Source organism: Myotis yumanensis, unplaced genomic scaffold, assembly GCF_028538775.1.
Source record: "Myotis yumanensis isolate MYYU_CA2020_CCGP unplaced genomic scaffold, mMyoYum1.0.hap1 SCAF_1, whole genome shotgun sequence".
NCBI classification, from domain to species: domain Eukaryota; kingdom Metazoa; phylum Chordata; class Mammalia; order Chiroptera; family Vespertilionidae; genus Myotis; species Myotis yumanensis.
In genome coordinates this window covers 741,305-767,159 of record NW_027223752.1, presented here as the reverse complement: position 1 = coordinate 767,159, position 25,855 = coordinate 741,305, and the positions used below count along the sequence as shown (strand labels likewise).

At 44.8% G+C, this 25,855-nt stretch overlaps 1 protein-coding gene and 1 pseudogene across 6 annotated transcripts in view; one reads left to right on the top strand and one right to left on the bottom strand.

Moving 5' to 3' along the window:
• MARK3 (microtubule affinity regulating kinase 3) overlaps positions 1-21,466 on the bottom strand; it is a 96,109-nt gene extending 74,643 nt beyond the window's left edge. For 3 of the 6 annotated variants that reach the window (XM_070411649.1, XM_070411656.1, XM_070411669.1), the window contains exons 1-2: positions 20,848-21,462; positions 6,171-6,362 (exon numbers count right to left, since the gene is read on the bottom strand). In XM_070411649.1, coding sequence (XP_070267750.1) covers positions 6,171-6,362; positions 20,848-20,898 — 243 coding nt within the window. In that variant the 5' untranslated portion in view covers positions 20,899-21,462. Of the gene's footprint in view, positions 1-6,170; positions 6,363-20,847 lie in introns of all 6 variants that reach the window. The other 3 variants (XM_070411683.1, XM_070411663.1, XM_070411675.1) reach the window with 3 other exon arrangements.
• On the top strand, positions 18,818-18,933 carry LOC138999592 (U4 spliceosomal RNA; annotated as a pseudogene).
• Positions 21,467-25,855: the final 4,389 nt, after the last annotated feature.

Below are 25,855 nucleotides of genomic sequence, written 5' to 3'. Positions count from 1 at the left end.
GCCTATCAATACACAACACGGAGGAATGTCACAAGCATCAAGTGGAGTAAAAGAGACAGACACAAATGATACACTGTATGATTCCATTAGCATAATGTTAGAAAGAAGCCCTCCTCTCTGGTGTTAGAGTCAGCACAGCTGTTACCTTGGGGAGGAAGAACAGTGAAAAGATGAGGAGGAGGTAGAAAAAAGGCTGCTGGGGTTCAAGTCATAGCATATTTTTGCCCTTAGTATACTTTGGATCAGGATGATACAAACACGATTACTTTGTGATATTTCATCAAGCTGTACACTTATGATTTAAGCACTTTTCTAAGATATTTTATATTTCAATAAAGACTCAGGCTCAGGTAACCAGGGCCGGCCGAGGCTTGCGCTGCCGGCAGTGGCAGCAGCAGAGGTGTGATGGGGCATTGCCTTCCCCTGATCGCCGGGTCACCTCCTGCCCCTGAGGGCTCCCGGACTGTGAGGGAACCCCCTCCAGTGTGCGTGTGTGTGTGTGTGTGTGTGTATATATATATATATATATATATATATATATATATATATTTTTTTTTTTTTTAAACAGCAAAATCATCAACAAAAATGTGAAAAAGAAATGGACTAAACAAACCACAGAAAGGGCATTTGTTTAGAGTATGAAAGTTGAAACAAGGCAGAGTGTCACCTTGCTGACCTTGACTGGGGAATGCACATCCAGCAGTTCAAACTTTTCACTGCTCTGTGCACGTCCGTAAATGACTGCAAAAGCACTGGGTACTGATTTGGGGACCACAAATACATTTCAGGTAGTGGGTGAGTGTGCAAATATGGAATTTGCAAATAATGAGATCAACTGTATCTGTTCTGGAGACAGATAATGATGGTAATTGCGCGACAATGCAAATGTACTTAATGCCACTGACCTGTACACATAAAAATTGTTAAAATGGTAAATTTTACATATTTTTTAAAAGAATCACAATAGTGTAATTGACAGACTGTCAATTTGTAGGAATTGTGTTTATTTGAGTTTTTCCTTTTCTGCATGTGAACTGTAAAGTCCTGACCTCCGGGTTGTACTAAACGCACTACCACCAACTGTCTTGATGCTTTTCAGTCACATCTGCGATCAGAACACGAAGGCTCTTCCACCCTCTGCCCGCTTCCGAATCTGCCACGTTAACTTCCAAATGAAGCAAACTGTCTGGGTAGTAACTCTTTGTCAATCACTATAGTTGTTTTGAATAAACATTCGATTAAGCACTGCCCTCCCCACCCCAAGAAATTACTACTTGTTGAGTTTCAGTAGACAGTCAGAGAAAAATGCCTGCGAGCACTTGAAAGGGTATTAGAACATTCCTCTCTTTTCCAGCCACGTGTCTGTCTGTGGAAGATCAGGTTTCTTCATACACTTTAACCAAAACAACATACTGAAGTAGTTCGAATGCAGAAGCAGATATGAAAACCTAGCAAACTTCTATTAAGCAGACATTAAAGAGATTTGCAAATAATTAAAAGTATTACTCTTCTCAATAATTTGTTTTGGAAAAGTCATTTTTCATAAAAATACATTACTTATATTAATATGTAATAGGTTATTTTAAATGAATTAATATATATTTTAAGTTCCTTAGTGTTAACTTCTACTGCAGTATCAATAAATATAACCCATATAAACAAGTTCTCCATGTTTTTATCCTCACCCCCAGATATGTTTTTATTGATTTTTAGAGAGAGACGTGGGGGAGGGGGGAAAAGAGAGACAGAAAGAGAGAGAGAGAAACATCGATTGGCTGTCTCCCGTACATGCCTCGTGGATCGAACCTGCAGTCAACAGAGTCACCTGGCCAGGGTGAGAGCCATCAATTTTAAAAATTTAAAGGAATTCTGAGACAAAAAGGTTTGAGAACAGCCTTAGCCATTTTGGCTCAATGGTTAGATTGTTGGCCCATGGACTGAAGGGTCTTGGGTTTAATTCCAGTCAAGGGCATGTACCTCAGTCAGGGTGGTGTGGGAGGCAACCAATCAATGTGTCTCTCTCACATTGATGTTTCTCTCTCTTCTGTCTCTCCCCCTCCCTTCCACTCTCTCTAAAAATTAATGGAAAAATTATCCTCAGGTGAGGATTAACAACAAAGAAAGTTTGAGAACTGTTGTTAATCAATGGAGCTGCACAAAACAACTGACATTTAGTTTCAATGGTTATGCAGCAATAAAATTGTGAGGGGGGGAAAGCCAGGATACAAAATTGCGACCCAAAGTATGTTGAGAAAACATACATATAAATATGGAGAATATACAAAGATAACAATGGTATTCAGGGAATTATGACTGGGATTTGTTCCCTCTCAAATCTCCAAACTTTCTCTAAAGGTAATGTATTCTTCACAGACTAAAAAAATTGTTGTGACTAAAATGTATTACTATTACCCTAGACCAGTGATTCTCAACCTTCCTAATGCTTCGACCCTTTAATACAGTTCCTCATGTTGTGGTGACGCCCAACCATAAAATTATTTTCGTTGCTACTTCATAACTGTAATTTTGTTACTGTTATGAATTGTAATGTAAATACCTGATATGCAGGATGTATTTAGGCGACCCCTGTGAAAGGGTCGTTCGACCCCCAAAGGGGTTGCAACCCACAGGTTGAGAACCGCTGCCCTAGACGGTTTGGCTCACTGGATAGAGCAGTGATGGCGAACCTATGACACGCGTGTCAGAGGTGACACGCAAACTCATTTTTTTGGTTGATTTTTCTTTGTTAAATGGCATTTAAATATATAAAATAAATATCAAAAATATAAGTCTTTGTTTTACTATGGTTGCAAATATAAAAAAATTTCTATATGTGACACGGCACCAGAGTTAAGTTAGGGTTTTTCAAGATGCTGACACGCCGAGCTCAAAAGGTTCGCCATCACTGGGATATAGAGTGTCAGTGCACAGGATGAAAGGTCCCAGCTTCGATTCTGATCGAGGGAACATACCTCGGTTGCAGGCTCGATCCCCGAACCTGGTCAGGGTGCACTCTGGTCAGGGTACTTGCAGTAGGCAATCAATCTATGTGTCTCTCTCACATCAATGTTTCTCTCTCTTTCTCTCCCTCTCCCTTCCACTCTCTCTAAAAGTCAATGGAAAAATATCCTTGGGTGAGTATTAAAAAAAAATGTATAGCCATTCATGTAAAATTTCAAGAAGTTCAGACATCCCAGGATGAAGAATTATAATTTTATCATTCTTAGAATCAACAACAAATACTTATTGAGCACTAAGAGGCTAAAGGTAATTGGTTTAAATTCTAATCCTTCCTCCCACCCACTCTGGTGCCTTCTCTAGGGTAGAAAACAGGACACTTGCAGTTAAATGTGGAGGACAGACAGTAAAGGCAGATAGCATAAAAAAGCACAGTAATAAGTTGAGAAGACAACAGTAGGAAAGATACTTCAATAACTTTCTGAAAGAGACCACAGAGGAAACAAATAGCCAGAAACAATGTGATCTGCCAGCACAACTCAGGGTTACAGACCTGGAGGTCCTGGGGAACCAAAGGTGATGTGGGAGCTGATGAGCTCATTCCAAGGTCAAAAGTCTATATACAGAACGGCTGCTGCTCCCCAAACCAATCAATAACTACAGGTTCTTAAGAGGCTAGAAATGTACTCTGTACATAAAAGGGTACGGTCTCTTTTTTTTTTTAGTTTTATTCATTTCAAACAGGCCGGATCCGGCCCGCTGGCCGTAGTTTGCCCACGGCTGTCCTAGACACTAGAGCAGCGGCTCTCAACCTGTGGGTCGCGACCCCTTTGGGGGTCGAACGACCCTTTCACAGGGGTCACCTAAATACATCCTGCATATCAGATATTTATATTACAATTCATAACAGTAGCAAAATTACAGTTATGAAGTAGCAACGAAAATAATTTTATGGTTGGGGGTCACCACAACATGAGGAACTGTATCAAAGGGTCAAGGCATTAGGAAGGTTGAGAACCATTGCACTAGAGCAAAGTGAGCCTGGAGCACATTACTGTTGCAGTTGGGGATGGAGGGAAAGCAAAGGTGAGAGACATAAGTAAAATCAGAGTGTCTAGGAAAGGGAAGATATCCTAAAACTTCCAGGAAATCTCCACCAATGGAACAAAGAAAAAAAAAAGCCTCTATTATTCTGTGAGCAACAAATCAAACTGGGTTGGGGGTCTCAGACAATCCGCTCATATGATTGCAAAGACAGAAACTCCCGGATTGGAGAGGGCTCCCCTGAGGGCTCCCAGATTGGAGAGGGTGTAGGTCAGGCTGAGGGACCCCCCCCATCCCCCCCCCCACCCCCCCCCCCCCGTGCATGAATCTTTGTGCACCGGGCCCCTAGTTAATAATAATAGGAAAGGAGCAAGTGGGGAGACAGACATTATAAGCATGGCCATTTCGGGCAGCTTCACTAGGAAGCTGCATTTCACACTCCTCAGGGAACCATGAGTTCACTTCCCATAGATCACTGGGGGAAGGGACTGGACAAAATGAAGATGGGTGCATGTGCAGTAGGGTCAGGGTGACACAGGGAACAGAGATCATTGGCTAGAGTGAGCAGGGCCAATGGAGGTCTGTGAATATTTGGGGATACATAATCCCAAAATAAAAGAAATTCTCACTCTTCTTGGCTCTTGGAGTTTCTTGGCTCTCTGGTTACTTTGGCTTTGCTCCTGCTTCCTTGCATTCGCCCATGTACCCTCCATAGCCATGTGGCCCAGAGGATGGACCCCACATGCAATGAACTGATGAACCACAGTAGGCAACACACACCGAGCTAGCGTGAAGGTGGACTGGACTGTGTCCCAACATGGAACGGGAGCTCTGGACAACGGCTTCGATCCCAGCTCTGCTGAAGTTACAGCCACACTTCCTCCATGGTGGGACCGAGGGAAACGGGACCTTGGAAACTCAGGGGTGCAATTCCACAGAAACAAAGCTTTCTACAATACCTCATTCTCTGGTGTGAATCTCAGAAAATTCCTTTTCTTATGATATCGCAAGAAACCCACTCCCACCAGCACCTGGAGGGGACAAGAAGAGCTCCCCTCCCCATAACACACTGATCTCACCACCTTCCTATAGACAAAAATAATCAACAGCCCAGTGTTAGCAAGAGTGTAGAAAAATGGACACCTTTATTCATTTTGGTAGGTTAATAAAATAATATGACATTTTCTCAAAACCAAATGCCTACTACAATGCTAAACATTAATCCCCTTTGACACAGGATTGCCACTCCTAAGAATTTATCCTACAAAAACACTCTTAACAAGGGTGCAGAGAGTTATGTTATAGAATTTCCACTGCACATGTTGTAATAGCAAAATATCAGAAACCACCCAACAATGCCCACTGACGAGATAAACTATGGCACCAGTACACACTGGAAGAAGACGTTCATTAAACAGAACGTTGAATCTATGAGCACTAAGATCCAGACATGGTCAAGTACACTGCCAAAGAAAATTACTATTATGTATCAGGAATTTTATCAGGTCCATGCCTGGGGAAAGGGAGTCCATCAACTACTTCTCAGAAGTGATTCCGACACAAAAGGCTGAAATGTATTTGGGGAAGAGAAAAAGCAGGTACAAAATCTAAATGCAAGAAGCAACAGGCTGTGTACTGCCTAGGTAGAACATTAGGAGGGAGTTAATTTAGTAGTTTTCATAGAAGTATTTTTGATAAATATGCAAAATGGTTGAGCAGAAAGCCGATATCACACAAGGCAGGAAAGCACATGCCTTCCTCCACCAAAGCCCATCAAACATAAGCTATGAGGAAAGTATTTGGAGAGATAAGAAACTTCTTGAGGATAAATTTATTAACACAACAGCACTATTGATTTGCAAGTATCATGTGCTTACTTTACATGACTTTTAAAACCATTTTTACTATGGTGGCAGATATTACTAAACCAGAACAACACTACCCATTTTTAAAGGCAAAAGATTATTCAAACAATCAATATACTATATACTACATCTAAAGAAATGGGAAAGCCAAAGAATTCCCAAGTAATTAATGTTTCTTGTTCTTTAAAAAAAATTTTTAAATTAGCTTAGAAAGGAGCCCAAATCTATCTGTCCTCTTCCTCTTTCTCTCATGTGGAACTAATCAGAGCAAGGGTAACAGAAATTAAGCATAATCTCATTTACCTCTCTGCCTGTAAGGATGTGTCTTGCCAATTTCACTTTTGCAAAATTCCCTTTGCCGATTGTTTTCAACAGTCTGTAGTTTCCGATGTGAGGCTGTTCGTCTGCACAGGAAGCTATAGAGTTTCTACACCGAGCTCCAGAGCGCCCGGTGCGAGAGGCCACTTCTTGCCGACCATCTCCATGTGACGTGTGCTACAATACAATATACACAAAACGAAGATAAGAATATGGGAACACAGTTACCTACCGACTTATAAATGCCTCTAGCTGAAGAAACAACATTACTACTTTAAAAATATATTTTATTGATTTTTTACAGAGAGGAAAGGAGAGGGATAGAGAATTAGAAACATGGATGAGAGAGAAACATCGATCAGCTGCCTCCTGCACACCCCCGACTGGGGATGTGCCTGCAACCAAGGTCCCCTTGATTGGAATCGAACCTGGGACCCTTGAGTCTGCAGGCCAATGCTCTATCCACTGAGCCAAACCGGTTAGGGCACTACTTTAATTTTAATCCTAATGCATATACCACTTCGAAAAAATTTGCCCACATGTCTATGTTTTTATTATACATATGTCTTAGGTAAAATAAAAGTTTATAAACTAGTTAAAAATCTAAGAAATTTGTAACAATGTTCCTGTAACAAAAAGTATTCTAATTTCCAAATTAGAATGTAGGGAAAATCGCCTATTTATAAACAAGGTCTTGTTGATCAAAGAAAAGATTAAAGCAACAACTAAAATATGCCACTAACCATTTTAACAAATAATTTTGAATTCTTGTACCATTAGTCAATTATTTCGTGCATGAATTTTTTTTCTCCCTAAGAAGCCAATAAACAACCCGAGGACACAAAAATGTTACATAATTCTTCGGTAGTCATTTTATGACATTTTGTGGCAGCACCAATCACATAACAGGTACTGAGCCGTTGAATTTACCTGATCCTTCTCCCTCCCATGGAATGGAACCAATAACCATTTCATCTACCAAGAAAACTAGACTATGTACACTGGTACTGAAAATGCAGAATGAAGCCAAAGACAGGGGATTAACAAATTTGTGAAGTATTCATTTCAAAGTAAAACTTCTCTTTAAAGCAAAACTTGTAAGTTGCCATTATTAGGAAATAAAGCAAATACCTACTTAATATCCATTCCTTCCTTCTTCCTTTCTAAGAGAAGCTGGGGGTATTTGGGGAGGCAACATGACCATCTAAATACTTGTTTTCCCAAACTTCCCTGCAGCTAGAGGTAGCATATAGCTTAGTTCTGGCCAGTTCTCAATAGTGAGAGGTTCTGGGAAAGAAAAGACAAAAATGTTTTCTAAAACCACCAGATCTAATGTTACTGAACTGCTGAACCAAAGATTAGAAGCTGCCTAGATTACTTTTGTGAGAAAAACAAACCCCTATTTAGTTAAGTTTTGTTACGTTCAGCCAACGCACTACTTACAGAGTCCAGGGTCATATCAATACAAATGTTAAGCAATAAGAAAATTAATGGGAGCCCTGACTGGTTTGGCTCAGTGGATAGAGCGTCGGCCTGTGGACTCAAGGGCCCCAGGTTTGATTCCGGTCAAGGGCATGTACCTTGGTTGCAGGCACATACCCAGTAGGGAGTGTGCAGGAGGCAGCTGATCGATGTTTCTCTCTCATCCATGTTTCTAACTCTCTATCCCTCTCCCTTCCTCTCGGTAAAAAATCAATAAAATATATATTAAAAAAATAAAATAAAATGAATGGGAAATGCACTCATTTTATGTTATACTAGAGGCCTGGTACACGAAATTTATGTACTCCAGGGGTGGGGGGGTGGGAGGTGGTGTTGTCCCTCAGCCCAGTCTGTGCCCTCACAGTCCGGGAGCCCTCGGGGGATGTCCCACTGATGGTGGGGGAGCAGGCCTAAGCCAGCAGTTGGACATCCTTAGCACTGCCGTGAAAGCGGGAGAGGTTCCCACCACTGCCACTGCACTCACCAGCTGTAAGCCTGGCTCAGGGCTTCTGGCTGAGCAGCGCTCCCCCTGTGGGAGCACACTGACCACCAGGGGGCAGCTCCTGCATTGAGCATCTGCCCCCTGGTGGTCAGTGTGCGTCATAGCAACTGGTCGTTCCACCATTTGGTCAATTTGCATATTACCCTTTTATTATATAGGATATATTAGTCCATTTAAAAAATTTGTCCAGCCCTAGCTGGTTTGGCTCAGTGAATAGAGGGTCGGCCTGAGGAATGAAGGGTCCTGGGCACTTGCCGGGGTTGTGGGTTCCATCCCCAGTAGGTGGTGTGCAGGAGGCAGCCGATCAATGATTCTCTCTCATCACTGAGGTTTCTATCTCTCTTTCCCTCTACCTTCCTCTCTGAAACCAATAAAAAAAATATTTTTAAAAAAGTTTGTCCATATATATATCCATAGAATATAAATCATCATAACCACAAGGCAGAAGTAAGAATATATACCTTAGACACACACAACATTAACATAATAAATATAGTTCCAAGTTTGCCCTTATATCTATTTGGTAAAGTACCAAGTTGAAATGTAAGATTACTTAAGAAATCAAGTTTAAAAGTTTACAACAATGGTTGGGAAGAAATTAACCAAAGAACTTGTATGCATATATGCATAACCTATGGACACAAACAATAGTGTGGTGAAGGCCTGGGAGAGGGGCGGGGAGTGGGGAGTTGTGGGGGCAGGGGGATAGAAGGGGTCAATGGGGACGTATGTAGTCATTTCAACAATTTAAAATTGATTTCAGAGAGGAAGGGAGAGGGAGAGAGAGGTAGAAACATCAATGATGAGAATCATTGATTGACTGCCTCCTGCACACCTCCACTGGGGACCGAGCCCGCAACCCTGGCATGTGCCCTTGACCGGAATCGAACCCAAGACCCTTCAGTCTGCAGGCTGACACTCTATTCACTGAGCCAAACTGGCTAGGGCAGTGGTCGGCAAACTGCGGCTCGCAAGCCACATGCGGCTCTTTGGCCCTTTGAGTGTGGCTCTTCCACAAATACCACGTGGGGGCAAAGAGCCACATGTGGCTCGCGAGCCGCAGTTTGCCGACCACTGGGCTAGGGCAACAACAAAGATTTTTAAAACATAAAATAGAGTTTACAACTTTACACTATGTTTCAATTATGCCTCAACAGAGCTTGGTCCCTTCTGTAAAACACAAAACATGCATACATGCATACATCCTTTCTAATCCTTAAAATAACAAGCCACCTCCTTAACATATGGGCAGATTTTTCAATGTGTTAAAAAAAATCTACAAAACCAAATTGTGACAATAAAGGCCTGTTCCCCAAGTATTTTGTAACTCAGATATATTCATAAATTGGTTTTCACTTTTGAAAGCAGCTAGGCAATTATTTCATTCACTGCAGAAAATATATAGTAAGATCCAATAACTTGTGATTTAAAAAACTCTTAGCAAAATAGGAACTTAGAACAGAACTTCCTTAATTTGATAAAAATCAGAGACCAAAAACCTTCAGCAAATATTACACTAAATGGAGAAACTTTAGAATCATTTAAGATCAGAAATAGGACAAAGCTGCTTAACATAATACTAGAGGTCATGGCCATCATTTAAGGAAAGAAAAAGTTTTAAGATGTAAAATCAAAGAAGAGAGATAAAAATATCAGTATTTGCATATGATATATCTACCTACAAACCAAAAGAATTAAAAATACCTTTGAAACTCATGAGAGAGTTTGGCAAGGTACAAGATCAACCTGTAACATTCTCTACACCACTAGTGACAAAATTTAATTAAAAGTAACCATTCAGAACAGCAGTCCCTCTTACCCAGTTTCACTTTCCACAGTTTCAGTTACCCATGGTCCACAGTAAATTTTAAAATTCCAAAAATAAACAACCCACAGTTTTAAATTGTGCAGCATTCTGAGTAGTGTGATGAAATCTTACAACATCCGCTCTGCTGTGCCTGGGATGTGAATCATCCCTTTACCCAGTGTCTCCACATTATATATATATATACATGCATGCAACTGGCCCCATTAGTTAGTAGAGTTGTCCCAATTATCAGATCAACTATTGTATTATCACAATACTTGTGTTCAAGTAACCCTACTACTACTCCAGTGAACATGCGAATCATAAGCTAAACAGCCTTTTTGCTGATATGGAGAAAATTTTAGTGGCATGGATAAAAGATCAAACAAGTCACAATATTCCTTTAAACCAGCGGTTGTCAACCTATGGGTCGAGACCCCTTTGGCGGTCGAACGACCCTTTCACAGGGGTCGCCTAAGACCATCCTGCATATCAGATATTTACATGACAATTCAAAACAGCAGCAACATGACAGTTATGAAGTAGCAATGAAAATAATTTTATGGTTGGGTCACAACATGAGGAACTGTATTTAAAGGGCCAGAAGGTTGAGAACCACTGCTTTAAACCAAAGTCTAATCCAGAGCAAGGCCCTAATTCTCTTCAACTCTATGAAGGCTGAGACAAGTGAGGAGGCTGCAGAAGAAAAATTTGAAGCTAGCAGAGGTTGGTTCGTGAGGTTTAAGAAGCCACCTCCATTACATAAAAGTGCAAGGTAAAGCAGCAAGTGGTGATGTAGAGAGTGGGGCAAGTTATCCAGAACATCTAATTAAAATAATCAATGAAGGTGGCTACTCTAAACAACAGATTTTCAATGTAGACAACAAAACTGCCTTTTATTGGAAAATGCCAGCTAGGATTTTCATAGCCAGAGAGGAGAAGTCAATGCCTGTCTTCAAAGCTTCAAAGGACATGACTCTTGCTAGGGTTGGGGGTCACCACAACATGAGGAACTGTATTAAAGGGTCACGGCATGAGGAAGGTTGAGAACCACTGTGCTAGGGGGTCATGCACTTGTGACTTTAAGTTGAAGCCAATGCTCACTTACCACTCAAAAAATTCTAGGGTGCCCGGCTGGTGTGGCTCACTGATTGAGCTGTGACCTATGAACCAGGAGATCATGGTTTGACTCCCAGTCAGGTACATGCCTGGGTTGCAGGCTCGATCCCTAGTAGGGGGCGTGCAGGAGGCAGCCAATCCATGATTCTCTCTCATCGTTGATGTTTCTATCTCTCTCTCCCTCTCGCTTACTCTCTCTGAAATCAATAAAAATACATTTTAAAAAATAAAATCAATAAAGATAAAAAAAAGAGGTAAGGTCCATGTCCCTTCTGCTTGAATCTGGGTGTTTGAGACTGCTTTAACCAAGAGAAAATGGCAGAAGTGATTTTATGTGATTTCTGAAAAGGCAAGCAGCTTCTGTCTTGTTTGCCCATACTGAGCTTCCTCAAAAGAAGTCCACGCACTGAGACCGCCATGCTGGAGAGGCCCATGCAGCACTCTAGCTCAGAGTTCCAGCTGAGCCCAGCCTTCTAACCACATGGGAATGAAGAAACAGTCAAGGATGTGGATCTTCTAGCCCAGCTGTTCATATCCCCCCTAATCTTTCAAGATCTCCCCAAACTGAAGTCCCAAACATAGTGGAACAGAGAGAAGCCATCCATCCCTCAATCTGTGAGCATAATAAAATGGTGGTTGTTTTACACTACAAGTTCTGGAGTGGTTTGTTCCACAGCAATAATAAGGAGAATCACTATATAGTAAATAGGAAATAAATGCTAAGAACCCATGTTAGTAGAAATGAGAAAAAAACAACACCAGAATACATTTCCATAGTATGTGGAAGGTTCTTTATCATTGAATACCTTTAACATGTAGATGACAACCTTCTTTTAAGAGAAGACATAAACACTTTAGTCCACTGCACTAATACAGCTAACACGTGCCTATGGGCAGACATACCAGGCAGGCCTAGGTTAGGCAAGGGGGTTGGCAAGCCAAGGAGAACAAGGAAAAGAGGTGGAGACAGCTTGTGAACAGAAAGTCATCAAAACACATAGAATGTTCAATAACAAAAGCTGCTTGCCCCAGTTTAAATTCTTCTTCTGGATAAAGAATACTAAGTCTAAAGACAGAAGGCTGATTTAGGAAATGGTTCTAGGTCTACTCCTCTCCAGGATTCTCATTCTAGAAACTGCAATTGTAGTCAATGAAATCATAAAGGTACTGACTGCATAAAGAATAGGATTATAACCCAGCTGGTGTGGCTCAGTGGTTGAGCATCGACCCATGCACCAAAAGGGCACTGGTTCGATTCCTGGCGGGGACACGTGCCCAGGTTGTGGGGTCAATTCCCGGTGTAAGGGCATACAAGAGGCAGCCGATCAATGTTTCTCTCATCAACGTTTCTATCTCTCTATCCTTCTCCCTTCCTCTTTCTCTCTCTCAAATCAGTAAAAACAGCTCTAGCAGGTTTGGCAAAGTAGATAGCGCATCAGCCTTCAGACCAAGGGGCCCGTGTTCAATTACAGTCAAGGGCACATACCTTGGTGTCAGACTCCTCCCTGGCCCAAGTCAGGGCTTGTGCAGGAGGCAACCAATTTATGTGTTTCTCTCACATCAATGTTTCTGTCTTTGCCTCTCTCTTTTCTACTCTCCCTAAAAAAATAAATAAATAAAACCAGTGGAAAAATATCCTCAGGTGAGGATTACCAAAAATAAAAATAAAAAATGTTTTTAATAAATAAAAATAACGTATTACAAAAAATAGGGTTACATAAAATTCTGGAATAAAAACCTTTGGGTTCACAGTTTATTAGAATTTCATATTAAATTCTACCAATACAGATTTCCATGTAAAATGTCCATAATACAAACCCCCACAACACTTATTTTCCACCCCAAAGCAAATGCCTAACTACGAGTAAGAAATACAAACAAAATGGTTTCTTTGTTCAAGCAGCAATTAAGAATGCTTCAAGATTCCACATCACCAACGGAAATAATGCCTTATCTAGTCTACATAAGACTATGTAAGACGAACCATGGCTGAGCAGCTCAGGTGGCTAAAATGCAGTGCTAAAAAACTCTAGCTTAAAGGAAAAGTTGGACTCCCCCCTGAAAAGCCCTCTTGTTCCAGGGACCTCGCAATTACTATACAGGCAGGTGCAGACGGGTCAGCACAAACCCCTTGCAGACCAACTCCAAGCACATACTTTAAATTTTTGTGTAAGATAACGTTAAAACTAGGAGATTCCCAGGGAAGAGATGTGTTTTCTCCTTCAGGTTTAATGTGAAAGTTTCAAGTGGATGTGAGACAAGTGAATTTGTTTTAATCCTCCCAGTGGTCAGCAGAAGAGGCTGCATTCCCTGACCCTTACTACAGCTTGGGAACAAATTCCAGATAAATTTGACTACACCAAGAATTCTCTTTGAAATTAAAGATAACAGATAGTATTTTATATTAAACTGTGTATAAGTCTCCTATAAGTAATTATAATATAATCATGTGCTACAAAAATAATCAAAATGGCTAATATTCTACTCACTACAAAGTTCCACCTTCACCAAATTTACATACAGAAGAAATGAAGCTGACCCTCAACTTGAAGTCTTTAAGATCTTTACCAAACACTTTGACCAAATAGAAAATATTAATTCTTGGCCCCAGCTGAGTGGCTCAGTTGGCTGGAGTATTGTCCCATACACCAAAAAGGTTGCCGACTGATTCCTGGTCAGGGCACATACCTAGGCTGCAGATTCGATCCCCAGTTGGGGACGAGTACGGAGGCAACCAATCGATGTTTCCCTCCCCACCTCCCCCTTTTCTGTGCCTTCCTCTCACTCTAAAATGAGTCAACAGCCCTAGCCAGTTAGTTCAGTGGATAGAGCATCGGCCCTCAGGCTAAAGGGTCCCAGGTTCAATTTCAGGCAAGGACATATACCTCAGTTGCAGGCTTAATCCCTGGCCCTTATCGGGGTGCGTGTGGGAAGCAACTAATTGATGTGTCTCTTTCACATAGATGTTTCTCTCTCTCTCTTCCCCTCCCTTCCACTCAGTCTAAAAATCAATGGAGCCCGGCCAGTGTTGCTCAGTGGTTGAGCATAGACCTATGAACTAGGAGGTCATGGTTCAATTCCTGGTCAGGGGACATGGCTGGATTGTGGACTCAATCCCCAGTGTGGTGTGTGTAGGAGACAGCCGATCAATGATTCTCTCTCATCACTGATGTTTCTATCTCACTCTCACTCTCCCTTCCTCCTTGAAATCAATAAAAATATATAAAAAGCAGATTAAATAGCAGGTATTTTAAATGAAATATTATATAAAGTATTTAGTACTACTGCCTGATGAATACAAGTAAAGTAAGCGATCAACAAAGGGTAATTATTTTTATTCTCCACAACCACACTTTCTTACAAAGAACCAATTTTAAAGATTCATGGAATCAGAAAAATTTATTGACTCTATTGGAAATCTCTCTTCTATAGTCACAATACAATCTAAAAGAATATGGTTTAATTGGCAAGCCTTCACTGAATACTAAGGCAGCAATTCTTAAAGTGTAGTTCCTGGACCTGTAGCATCTACTTCACCTAGAACTTGTTAGAAATGAAAATTCAAGCCCTAGCTGTTTTTGGTCAGTGGTTAGGGTGTTGGCCCGCAAAATGAAGGGTCTCGGGTTTGATTCCTGTCAAGGGCACGTACCTAATCGATATGACTCTTTTACATCAATGTTTCTCTCTTTGTCTCTACCCATCCCTTCCATTCTCTCTAAATGGAAAAAAATATCCGTGGGTGAGGATTAACAAAAGAAAAAAAAGAAATGAAAACTCAAGGGCCCAACAGTAGAATCAAGGTCTTGGGGGGGAGAGGGGGTGTCCAGCAAACAGTACCTTAACAAGCCCTCAGGTGATTCTAGTATTTGCTCCAGTTTGAGAGTTTACCTGAGGGTGCTTTGATCAACAGGAACTGGACGTCCAAAAGAATAATATGATTCCTAGGTATATCCTCTGTGGCACAGTGCAATACACAGAGTAGGTACTCAAATCTGAACAGGTTAATAGTAATCTCATATAACCAATAGCTGGCTAGACAATAACACCATCAGTTTACCTATTTCACAGAGATAAGAAATTATGATGACTGTATTAATTAATAAGTACATGGTGAACACACACTGGGAGCTGTTAAATAATTGGCAAAGCCCTTGGGTACTTTGGCAAATAACCCAAGCTTACTAAGTGTCATACACTTTGAAACTTAAGTGAAAAAAAAACATTTCTAGTTTTACCAGTATACGAACATGACTTGTCCATGGGTCTATACAAATCTACTGTAGAACATAAATTAAGATGCAAACTTTTTATTGACATTAAAAAGCATCTTATTTCAGCCTGGCCGGTTTGGCTCAATGGTTGAATATCAACCCAGGAACCAAGAGGTCATGCTTGGTCAGGGCACATGCCCAGGTTGTGGGCTCTATCCCCAGTAGGGTGCATGCAGGAGGCAGCCGATTGATGATGTTTCTCTCTATACCTTTCCCTTCTTCTCTTAAAAAAAAAAAAAAAAATCAACAAAAATTTTAAAAGAACATCTTATTTCACATCTTAGCCAACTGTAATTGATGGACCAAATATGGATTCTAATTTGAATAGTGTTTACAAAGTAGACAATTGAGGAAATTTGAACAGTGACTAGAAATTCGATATTAAGAAATTATAATAAATGGGATTATGATTACTTTTTTAAAAATAAGCTTTATTTCTTCTAAAAGCTTTAGAGATGAAATGATAAAATGTATTGAATTTGCTTCTTGGGGAGAGAACAAATAAAATTAAGGCTGGCCATTGATGCCCTAGCTGGTTTGGCTCAGTGGATAGAACATCAGCCTGTGGACTGAAGGGTCCCAGCTTCAATTCAGGTCAAGGGAACCTGCCACGTTGCAGGCTCAATCCCCAGTAGGGGGTGTGCAGGAGGCAGCCAACCAATGATTCTCGCTCATCGTTGATGTTTCTATATCTCTATCACTCTCACTTCTTCTCTGAAATCAATAAAACATATTATTTAAAAAAGAAAAAGACTGGCCATTGAGCTGTTGAGTACATGGGGGACTAACTACATACCAGGGTTTCTCAATCCTGGTACTACTGACATTTTGGGCCAGGGAGTTCTTCGTTAGAGAAAAGGGGTACTATCTTGTGTATTGTAAAATGCTTAGCAGCATTCCTGGTCAGTAGCAACCCTTTGCAGTGTGACAACTGAAAGTGTCTCCAGACATTGTCAAACGTTCACTGGAGGGGAAAACTGTCCCCAGAAGGCAATCATTGACAAATACTTATTAAACTTTCTCCTACTTATTTGTTTGAAATTTTCCATAACAGCCGAAACCGGTTTGGCTCAGTGGATAGAGCGTCGGCCTGCGGACTGAAGGGTCCCAGGTTCGATTCCGGTCAAGGGCATGTACCTTGGTTGCGGGCACATCCCCATTAGGAGATGTGCATGAGGCAGCTGATCGGTGTTTCTCTCTCATCAATGTTTCTAGTTATCTATCTCTCTCCCTTCCTCTCTGTAAAAAAATCAATAAAATATATTAAAAAAAAAAAAAAGAAATTTTCCATAACAAAACTTTTTTCCCCATTCTCACTGGAGGATATGTTTTTAGTAATTTTAGAGAGAGAAAGGGAGAGGGAGAAACATTAATCAGTTGCCTCCCAAACTCCAATGGGGGATCAAACCCCCAACCTGACCCAGAATCAACTGAGCAACACCAACCAGAGCAACAAAATACTTTTAAGTCTTAATCATACTCTATATTGGTACAACTACATCTTCCTAGTTAAATATATATATAAAAGGCTAATATGCAAAGTGTCCCCTCAAGAGTTCGACCAGGAGACTGGGAGTTCGATCGGGAGACTGGGAGTTCGATCACTTGCTATGACGTGTGCTGACTACCAGGGGGCAGCTGGAATGAAGGAAGGCCCTGGTGGACAGCCGGTAAAGGAAGGCCCCGGCTGGCAGCCAGAAGGCCCCGATTGGCCCTGATAGCCGTCCAGGCCTAGGAACCCTACCTGTGAACGAATTTTGTGCACCGGGCCTCTAGTCAGTACATAAGCTTTTGGTAAATAGCCTGATACACACAAAAAAGCAGAGGGGGCTCAGCTGGAAAACTGGGACTTAGCAGAGATTCTGCTACTAAAATAGTCAGAGGTCACAAGCTTCTTGTCAACTATCTGAGCCTCAGCATCCTCATTACATCAATTTGTCTGACTAGTCCTTTGAACTATGAAGTGGATATTCACATTTGAAAAAAAATGAAGCCCTAGCCTGTCTGGCTCAGTGGATAGAGCGTCGGCCTGCAGACCAGAGTCCCAGGTTTGATTCCGGTCAAGAGCACATACCTTGGTTGCAGGCTCCTCCCCAGCCCGGGCCCTGGTCAGGGCTCATGCAGGGGGCAACCAATTGATGTGTTTCTCTCACATCAACTATTCTCTGTCTTTCCCTCTCTTCCACTCTCCCTAAAAAACAAAACAAAAACCAATGGAAAAATATCCTCGGGTGAGGTTTAACAAAAAACAAAAGCTAGAAAAAGAAAATATAGTAGGCAAGAATGAAGATAACATTTTTATAACAAATTATCTGCCTTTTATTATTCTTAACCAATAGGCAACATTCTTATCTCAATATATGTAATTATTTAAAATTTAAATAAATTTGCGACAACATGGATGTATCTTGAAAGGATTATGCTAAGTGAACTAAGTCAGAAGGAAAAGGACAAGAATCATATCATTTCACTCATGTGGGATATAAAACAAAAAGCAACAAATGAACACACCAAACAAAACAAACTCATAGACACAGACAACAGAATGGTGGTTACCAGAGGGGAAGGTGGGTAGGTGGAGGATAATGAGGGTAAAGGAGGTCAACTATATGGTAATGGAAGAAGACTAGACTTCCGGAGGTGAGCACATAGTGGAGTATACAGATGTCATGTTATAAAGTTGTATTACTGGAATTTATATAATGTTATTACCCAGTGTTACCCCCATACATTTGATTTAAACATTTAAATAAAATTTGGAGGGTAAACAAAAGGGAAAGTCTTTTTATAAAATAGAAAGACAATGCTGTTTTAGACGTAACAACCAAAATGCCCACCAATTAGTGAAAGGATTTTAAAAAACTGTGGTACATCCAAATAATGAACCACTGCACACACATACTAGCAAACATGAATGAACCTCAACAGTATTATGCTAAGTGAAAGATGCCAGACACAAGACTGTATAGGCTTTGATTCATTTATATTAACACTAGAGATCCGGTGCACAAGAATCGTGCACTTGGGTAGGGGGGCCCTCAGCCCGGCCTGCACCCTCTCGCAGTCCGGGGCTCGGGACCCCTCACTCCTTACCACCTGACTGCAGCGGAGGCAGGAGAGGCTCCCGCCACTGCTGTTGTGCTGGCCAGCCGTGAGCCAGGCTTCTGGCTGAGCAGCACTCTCCCTGTGGGAGCACACTGACCAACAGGGGGCATCATAGGGACTGGTCATCCTGCTGTTTGGTGGATTTGCATATTAGCCTTTTATTATATAGGATTCTAGAAGAAGTAAAACTGTAAGGACAAATAACAGATCAGTGGTTGCCAGGGGCTAGGGAAAGGCAGAGGGATTGACTGCAAAGGGCCATAAGGAACATTTTGGGGCAATAGAAATGCTATATCTTGACTGATGGCGGCTACATGGCTATACATTCGTCAAAATTCATTAAACTAGCTTTGCAGAGTGGCAATATTGTAGCCAATGAGTTTTATCCGAGGCGCAATTATTGCTAATTGAAAATAAAATTCATCAAACTATACATAAGAGTCTATGATCTATCCCAATATACCTGACTTTAGCAAATGAGCTGCTCAACAGACTGAGGGGCTCCCATTCATTCTGTACCCTCATTTCTCAACTGGCAATAAGTCTAATATTTAGCAGCAGTTCAGTGATGGTAGGTAAGTAATATGGTATATGCCAGATGTGTAACACGGACACAAGGGCACCGCACTGTAAAAGACACCCAAGTACTTCCAGAACATGCCAATACCTGAGTTAAAAATGGAACAGGGCATGATAAATTAACACATGACGTGCTACAATCCTGATTGTAACAGTCAGAAATTCAATTTTAAATACATTCCATGAGAATAAAGGCACTCTTCATACGCTACATTGTTGTTTTTTTGTTGTTTTTTAAAAATATATTTTATTGATTTTTTACAGAGAGGAAGGGAGAAGGATAGAGAGTTAGAAACATCGATGAAAGAGAAACATCACATCGATCAGCTGCCTCCTGCACACTCCCCACTGGGGATGTGCCCGCAACCAAGGTGCATGCCCTTGACCGGAATCGAACCTGGGACCATTGAGTCCGCAGGCTGATGCTCTATCCACTGAGCCAAACCGGTTAGGGCCGCTACATTGTTTTTAAAGAATAAAGTTAGCAATTTGTAATGACACACACAAAAAATTACAGCATAATTCAACAAATTCACCAGAGAAGAAGGAAAAGACTCATTGGGTGTAAATCCTTCATTATCACAAGTCTGTGATGACGATTATTTGGCTTCAGTTTATTTAGAAAGTACGGAGCACTTGCTCTGGCCCAATGTAATAAGTTGCTTCTCTGAATGAAAGTCAGTAATTAAAATTAACTCGTTCTTTTGCTTATTCCACAAAGAGTATCGAAAGAACAGGCTGATCAAGTCAGAAATTGGTTCAAAAGGTCTACAAGAAAATGAACTCACTGACTCACCCAGTCTGCCACTTTCGGTTACTCTATGTAATCTTAACCCGTCCCAGGTAAAGGTACCCCTGTGCCACTTACTGACCTGCTTAGACGGTCACCACATGTTAACATCCTGCGACCGGGCTCTAGCGCCCAGAACGGTCACCTGCCCGCCACCGAGCAAAGCAGCGGCACTGGCCATGAAGGCCTCTGAGCACGCCAGCCCGGTGTCCCCGGGGCCTTCCTGCCATCAGGGGCACGGGCAGGGCAGAAGCCTTTTCCTGCGTGACAGGTCTTCCTGCCAGGAATTAGCTCATAAGGTGACAGCGAAAGCCCAGCGAAGCTTCTTTACGAGGGACTTGGGCGATGTTGTGCGGAAACCACACAGCTCAACCGGGGCAGGTCTGAACCCAGAAGAGAGGGGTTCGGAAACTGCCCCAAGTTGTCATTCCCTGAAAATGCTGCTCGCGGCCTTTTCAGAAGGGGTCGTGAACGAAACCGGGGGCTCCGCTGAGAGCACCACGGGATGCGAGCCCCCTCTTCGGGAAGCAAGCAAGCCGGGCAGGGAGCGGGCAGCCTCGCTCCACACCTGCCGCCCGAGGCGCCCCCGCCACGGCGCCCGCGCTGCCCTCTCGGCCCAGCTCCGGGCCCTCGGCGGCCACTTCGCGTGAGCGACCCGCCGACCTCAGTCCCGGACAATCTGAAAGGACGAGGCACAAAGGACGGTCCACTCGACCCGACCGCTCCTTTTCACCAGCACCCGGGCGGACAGCCCCCCGAGAGCTGCCTGCCCCGTTTACAAGGAGTTCGGAGAAAATCGGCGCTAACCCGGCAGAGATGGGGCGCACACTCGGGTCCCCCGCGGCGGGCGCGACCTGCGGCCTCCGGACCCCGGCGGGCGGGCAGGGCTGCAGCCGCAGGCGCTCGCGGCGGCCCTTCCCGGGTCCTCCCCAGGAAACGGCCGGCCGGCCGCCCGCCCACCCACTCGCTCCGGGCCGGGGAGCAGCGAGGGCGCCCGGGCTACTTACGTTCTCAGTGTCCCGCTCATTCACCGTCGGCAACGGGGTCCTCGTGGACATCTTCCCTCACTTCACTGCGGCACCACGCGAGGAGGAAACACAGCACAGCCCCGGCCGGCGAAGGCGTCCTGGAGCGGCGCCGCGGGAGGGCGGCTCCCCTCCCCCACGCCGTCTAGATCCCGGGCCGGGTCCCGGCCGTCCCCCGGAGGGTCCCGGCGGTCATGCTCCCCCGGCCCCGGCGGCCGCGCCGAGGAGCCCCGCGGGCGGCGGTGGCGGGGCCGGGCCGGCGGCAGCGGACTGCGGGCGCTGGCGTCCCCGCGCCGGAGGGCACCCCGTGGGCCCGGAGCCCCTCGCCGCCTCCTCCGCCCGTCGCTCCGCGGGTTTCAGCGCCGGGGCCTCCACACAGCGCCGCCGGCGGACCCCGAGGAGAAGGCGGAGGAGGATGTGCAGGAGGTGGGGCGCGAGACAGGCCGCCGCGGTCTGCGGGCGCCGACCATGGACGGGACTGTGGAGGCGGCGCCTGCGCCCAGCTGCTCGTCTCGCTCCGGCTCGCTTTCCGCCTCAGCCTCCGCCTGCTGGCCGCCGGCGCTGCCGCCGCTCCCCGCACCTCCGAGCCTCACGGACCCAAGATGGCCGCCCGACGGCTTCCTCTGCTGCCTCCGGGGGCCGGAAGTGACGACACCGCTGCCTCCCGGGGTTCGGCCAATCAGCGCGGCCGAGGAAGCCGGCCGGCGACTGTTGCTAGGAGAGACTTGGTCCTGCCCCGGGCCCAGGGGGCGGCTGTGGGCCGGGAAGGGCTGGCGGGTCCGACGGGTCCGGGCGGGCGGCAGGCTCCCAGCGTCCAGGGCACCGGGGCACCCCCGAAAGAGCCGGCTAAGGCCCTGAGCGGCGGCCCGAGTCCCATCACTGGGTTGGCGTTTACAGTGTGGACCGAGGGCCTGCTCTGTGGCAAAGCTGCCCCGGACCGTGCGGCTCCGAACCGAGTCCCGGCAGCAATGATAAGGCCGGGGCGGCGGGGAGGTGCCGGGCTCCTGCTTCATTGACGTTGACCGGGGAGTGGAGGACTCGGTCGCCCTTCCTGCCTCTGGCTCGGGGCAGCCGGGCTGGGCTCGGCATCCGGGTGGCAGCAGGCGCGTCCTGCTCTGGAGGAGCTCGCTGTCTGCAGGAAGGTGGACCGAGACCAGCTAAATGCCATTGGGAAGGAAGGTGCTCTAAGGAGACTAGGGGGCCGGGGGAGGTGTGGCGAGCAAAGCCCTACAAACCCGCCCCCGGGAGGTTTAATACACCAGGAGCTGGAGCACCCCCGGGTCCCCGCCGGCACTGAGCTCAGTGGACGCTTGCAACCTGGGACGCTGGACATGCTACCTCCCCGGAAGCCTTCCTTGTCCCCTCTCCTCCGCATGTGCCCGGTGGCCCTGCCCAGAGGCTGGCCAGCGGGGGATGGAGTCCATGGTGCAGGGCTCTGAGGAAGGAGATGGATCGGTCTGGGTTGGAGCAGCATGAACTGTTATTGACAGTCTGCCTTGTGGGTCCATTACATTTGTTGCCTCATTTACGCCTCAGGGTAACCCTATAAGATGGGCAGGCACACCTTGAGATTTGAAGTCTAAACAGGTAACGGTGACTTTACCCAAGTACCCAAGTTGGACTGCAGAGCTGGGATTTGAACCCAGCTTTTTTTAAAAAAATATATTTTATTGATTTTCTACAGAGAGGAAGGGAGAGGGATAGAGAGTTAGAAACATCGATCAGCTGCCTCCCGCACACCCCCCACTAGAGATGTGCCCGCAACCCAGGTACATGCCCTTGACCGGAATTGAACCTGGGACCCTTCAGTCCGCAGGCCGAGGCTCTATCCACTGAGCCAAACCGGTCAGGGATGAACACAGCTCTTAAAACTTCCTAACGCATAAGCCCTCGTAATGGGTTTATCCGGTTTTAGTTTTTCTCTTTTGTCCCCCACATGTGAACCGTCTGGGATGTTTCCTGCTCTGTGAAACACACGGCTTTAAACACCAGAATCATCACTCGGGAGGACTGAGATGCAAGTGAGGCTTCCATCTCCCTCTCTCTGGCAAGTGTTCACAGGCCCAGGGTAGCCCAGTTTAAAATGTTATTATCAGGGACTCTCTCCCCCTCCCCACATGGGAGTCTGCTTGTTTCTCAATAAATTTCCCTCTTTTCCTATAAAAAGTAAAATGTTATTGTCTTTCTCCCTCGTTGGCCAAGCAGAAATGGTTGAATTCTCGTTAGTTAAATGTATGTCATACAGTTCAACTGAAAAGTGGCTTAGCACGATATTGGGAACTCCAACAGGGGTATTCGGCCCGACATGGGTTGGGCCAGGGAAGCTCCCTGAGCAGAGGTGTTTCTGCTGAGTCTAAAAGCATGAGCAGTTAGCCAGGTGAGGAGGTGGGAGGGCAGTCCGAGCAGCAGGATGGCCTGTACAGGGGCTCAGAGATGAGAAACAACATGGCGGGCGGGCGTCCATGTCAGCAGAATGACAGGTGAGCCTGGAGGGTTAGGCAGGAGCCAGGCCAGGTTTGGTCACAGCGTGGCACTCTGTTCTGTGCCGATGACAGCAATGTCAACTAGGTCAGCTGGAAACACCGTCAGGACCCATAAATGGTGTCAGCCTTGGGCAGGAGTGCCAGGGAATGAGGTTTCCACCTAGATCAGCGGTTCTCAACCTGTGGGTCGTGACCCCTTTGGGGGTCGAACGACCCTTTCACAGGGGTCGCCTAAGACCATCAGAAAACACATATATAATTACAAATTGTTTTTGTGATTAATCACTATGCTTTAATTATGTTCAATTTGTAACAATGAAAATACATCCTGCATATCAGATATTTACGATTCATAACAGTAGCAAAATTACAGTTATGAAGTAGCAACGAAAATGATTTTATGGTTGGGGGTCGCCACAACATGAGGAACTGTATTAAAGGGTCGCGGTATTAGGAAGGCTGAGAACCACTGACCTAGATGGTTTCTCATTGAAATCACACATTAACATTAAATAATGAGTCAGTGAATGCCAAAAGGTAGGAAGTTAAGCTGACACATCCTCACTCACGATGCTTCTGGTTTTCATGAAGTCAAGAATTAAAGAAACACTTTGAGCTTTTCATTACACTTATGTCAAAGGACATCATCCTATATAATAAAAGCATAGTATGCAAATTGTCCCCTCGGCAGGGAGGTTGTCCAGGAGTTCAACTAGGGGGCAGGGCTAGCCAGCGGAGGTAGGGAGACCCCGACTGGCAGCTGGCAGCCACTAGGGACCCTACCAGTGCATGAATTTCATGCACTGGGCCTCTAGTGGTACTATAAAGAGCTGGGGTTGAGAGGCAAGGTGCGCCTGTTATATGCACACACACACAAAAAAAAGAGAGAGGAGGAGGAAGAGAAGCAGAAAGAGAAAAAGAAAAAAAAAGTGTCCAGCCAGGTATGGCTCAGTGGTTGAGTGTCCACCCATGAACCAGGAAGTCACAGTTCTATTCCTGGTCAGGGCACATGCCTGAGTTACAGGCTCAATCTCCAGTAGGGGGCGTGTAGGAGGATTAGGGGCCCTGCAGCCCTGTGATCTGGGGACACCCCAGAGGCCCCTCCTCAACCCCAGCCACAGATGCCCAGGACAGGCCCCTCTGCCCCCCAGCACCCGTGGGACCCCCAGCCTCCCTCAGAACCTGCTGTTCCCCGCCCACCACGCTGGAGAACCAGAGACACCCCTAGCCCTGACCTGAGGGGAGACTAGCAGCTGGAGGTGAGCCAGGGGACAGGGTAGAGACCTCTGACTGATTTCTTTCCCTGCCCAGAGCCTGGAACAATTCATGGTCGAAGCAGCCTGGGACATTTTTCCTTTAAAATAACCAACAACAGCCCTGTGGCTCAGTGGTTGAACATGACCTATGAACCAGGAGGTCAGGGTTCAATTCCCAGTTGGGGCACATGCCCGGGTTGTGGGCTCCATCCCCAGTGGGAGGTGTGCAGGAGGCAGCTGATTAATGATTCTCTCTCATCATTGATGTTTCTCTCTCCCTCTCCCTTCCTCTCTGAAATCAATAAAAAAAATAGGTGTGTGTGTGTGTGTGTGTATATATATATGAATTTTTTAAAAAGGAAGAACAAAACCCTCAAAGGTCTAGCCTCTCCTCCTGACCTTACATGGACTGCTCAGGGGCTGGGCATGGCGAGACGGTACAGAGCCCACCAAGTCGTTAGAACAGGATTCTGTACCGGCAGTGCGACCTCAGCCATGAGCTGTCCAGGGTTGGCCTTCTGAGTCAGGCCTGAGTCCCACCTACACGCCCTCCCCGTGGGGCTGCTGGACTCAAAGCCTCCTTTCACAAAGAGGGCAGGAGCATGGATGACTAGCAGTGTGTAATGTGTCTGAGCTCAGATGAATAATTGATGTGCTTGAATCTTAATAAGCAGGAAGGTTTCTGTGGCCAGGGAAGCCCAAAAGAGATTCTGGTAAAGCAAACTCTTGAATGTGGACCTAAGGCAGGCAAATAAATATAAGAACAACAACAAAACTCCAAAACTTCCCTAAAAACAGAAACCTATACACACACATACCTACATAATTTATAGGTCAAAGAAATCAAGAAGGAACATGTAGAACTGAGTAGTAATGAAAAATTTTTTCACATCAGAAGTTGTGGGATACAATGAAAGCAATATTTAGAGAGAAAATTTTAGTGTTATATGTTAAATACGAAAAAAGGGCTAAAAATTAATAAGCTATGTATTAACATTATGTAGTTAGAAAAAAAATACAATATGCCAAAGAAAGCAAAAAGGAAAATGAAGGCCTGGCTGTGCGCCTCAGTTGGTTGGAGTGTAATCCCGTACACCAAAAAGGTGGCAGGTTCAATTCCTGGTCAGAGCACATACCGATTTCAGGTTCGATCCCTAGTTGGGGTGAGTCAGGAGGCAACCAATCAGCTTCCCTCTCCCATCGCTGTTTCTCTCTCTCTTCCCTCCATTGCTCTCTAAAATAAAACTTTTA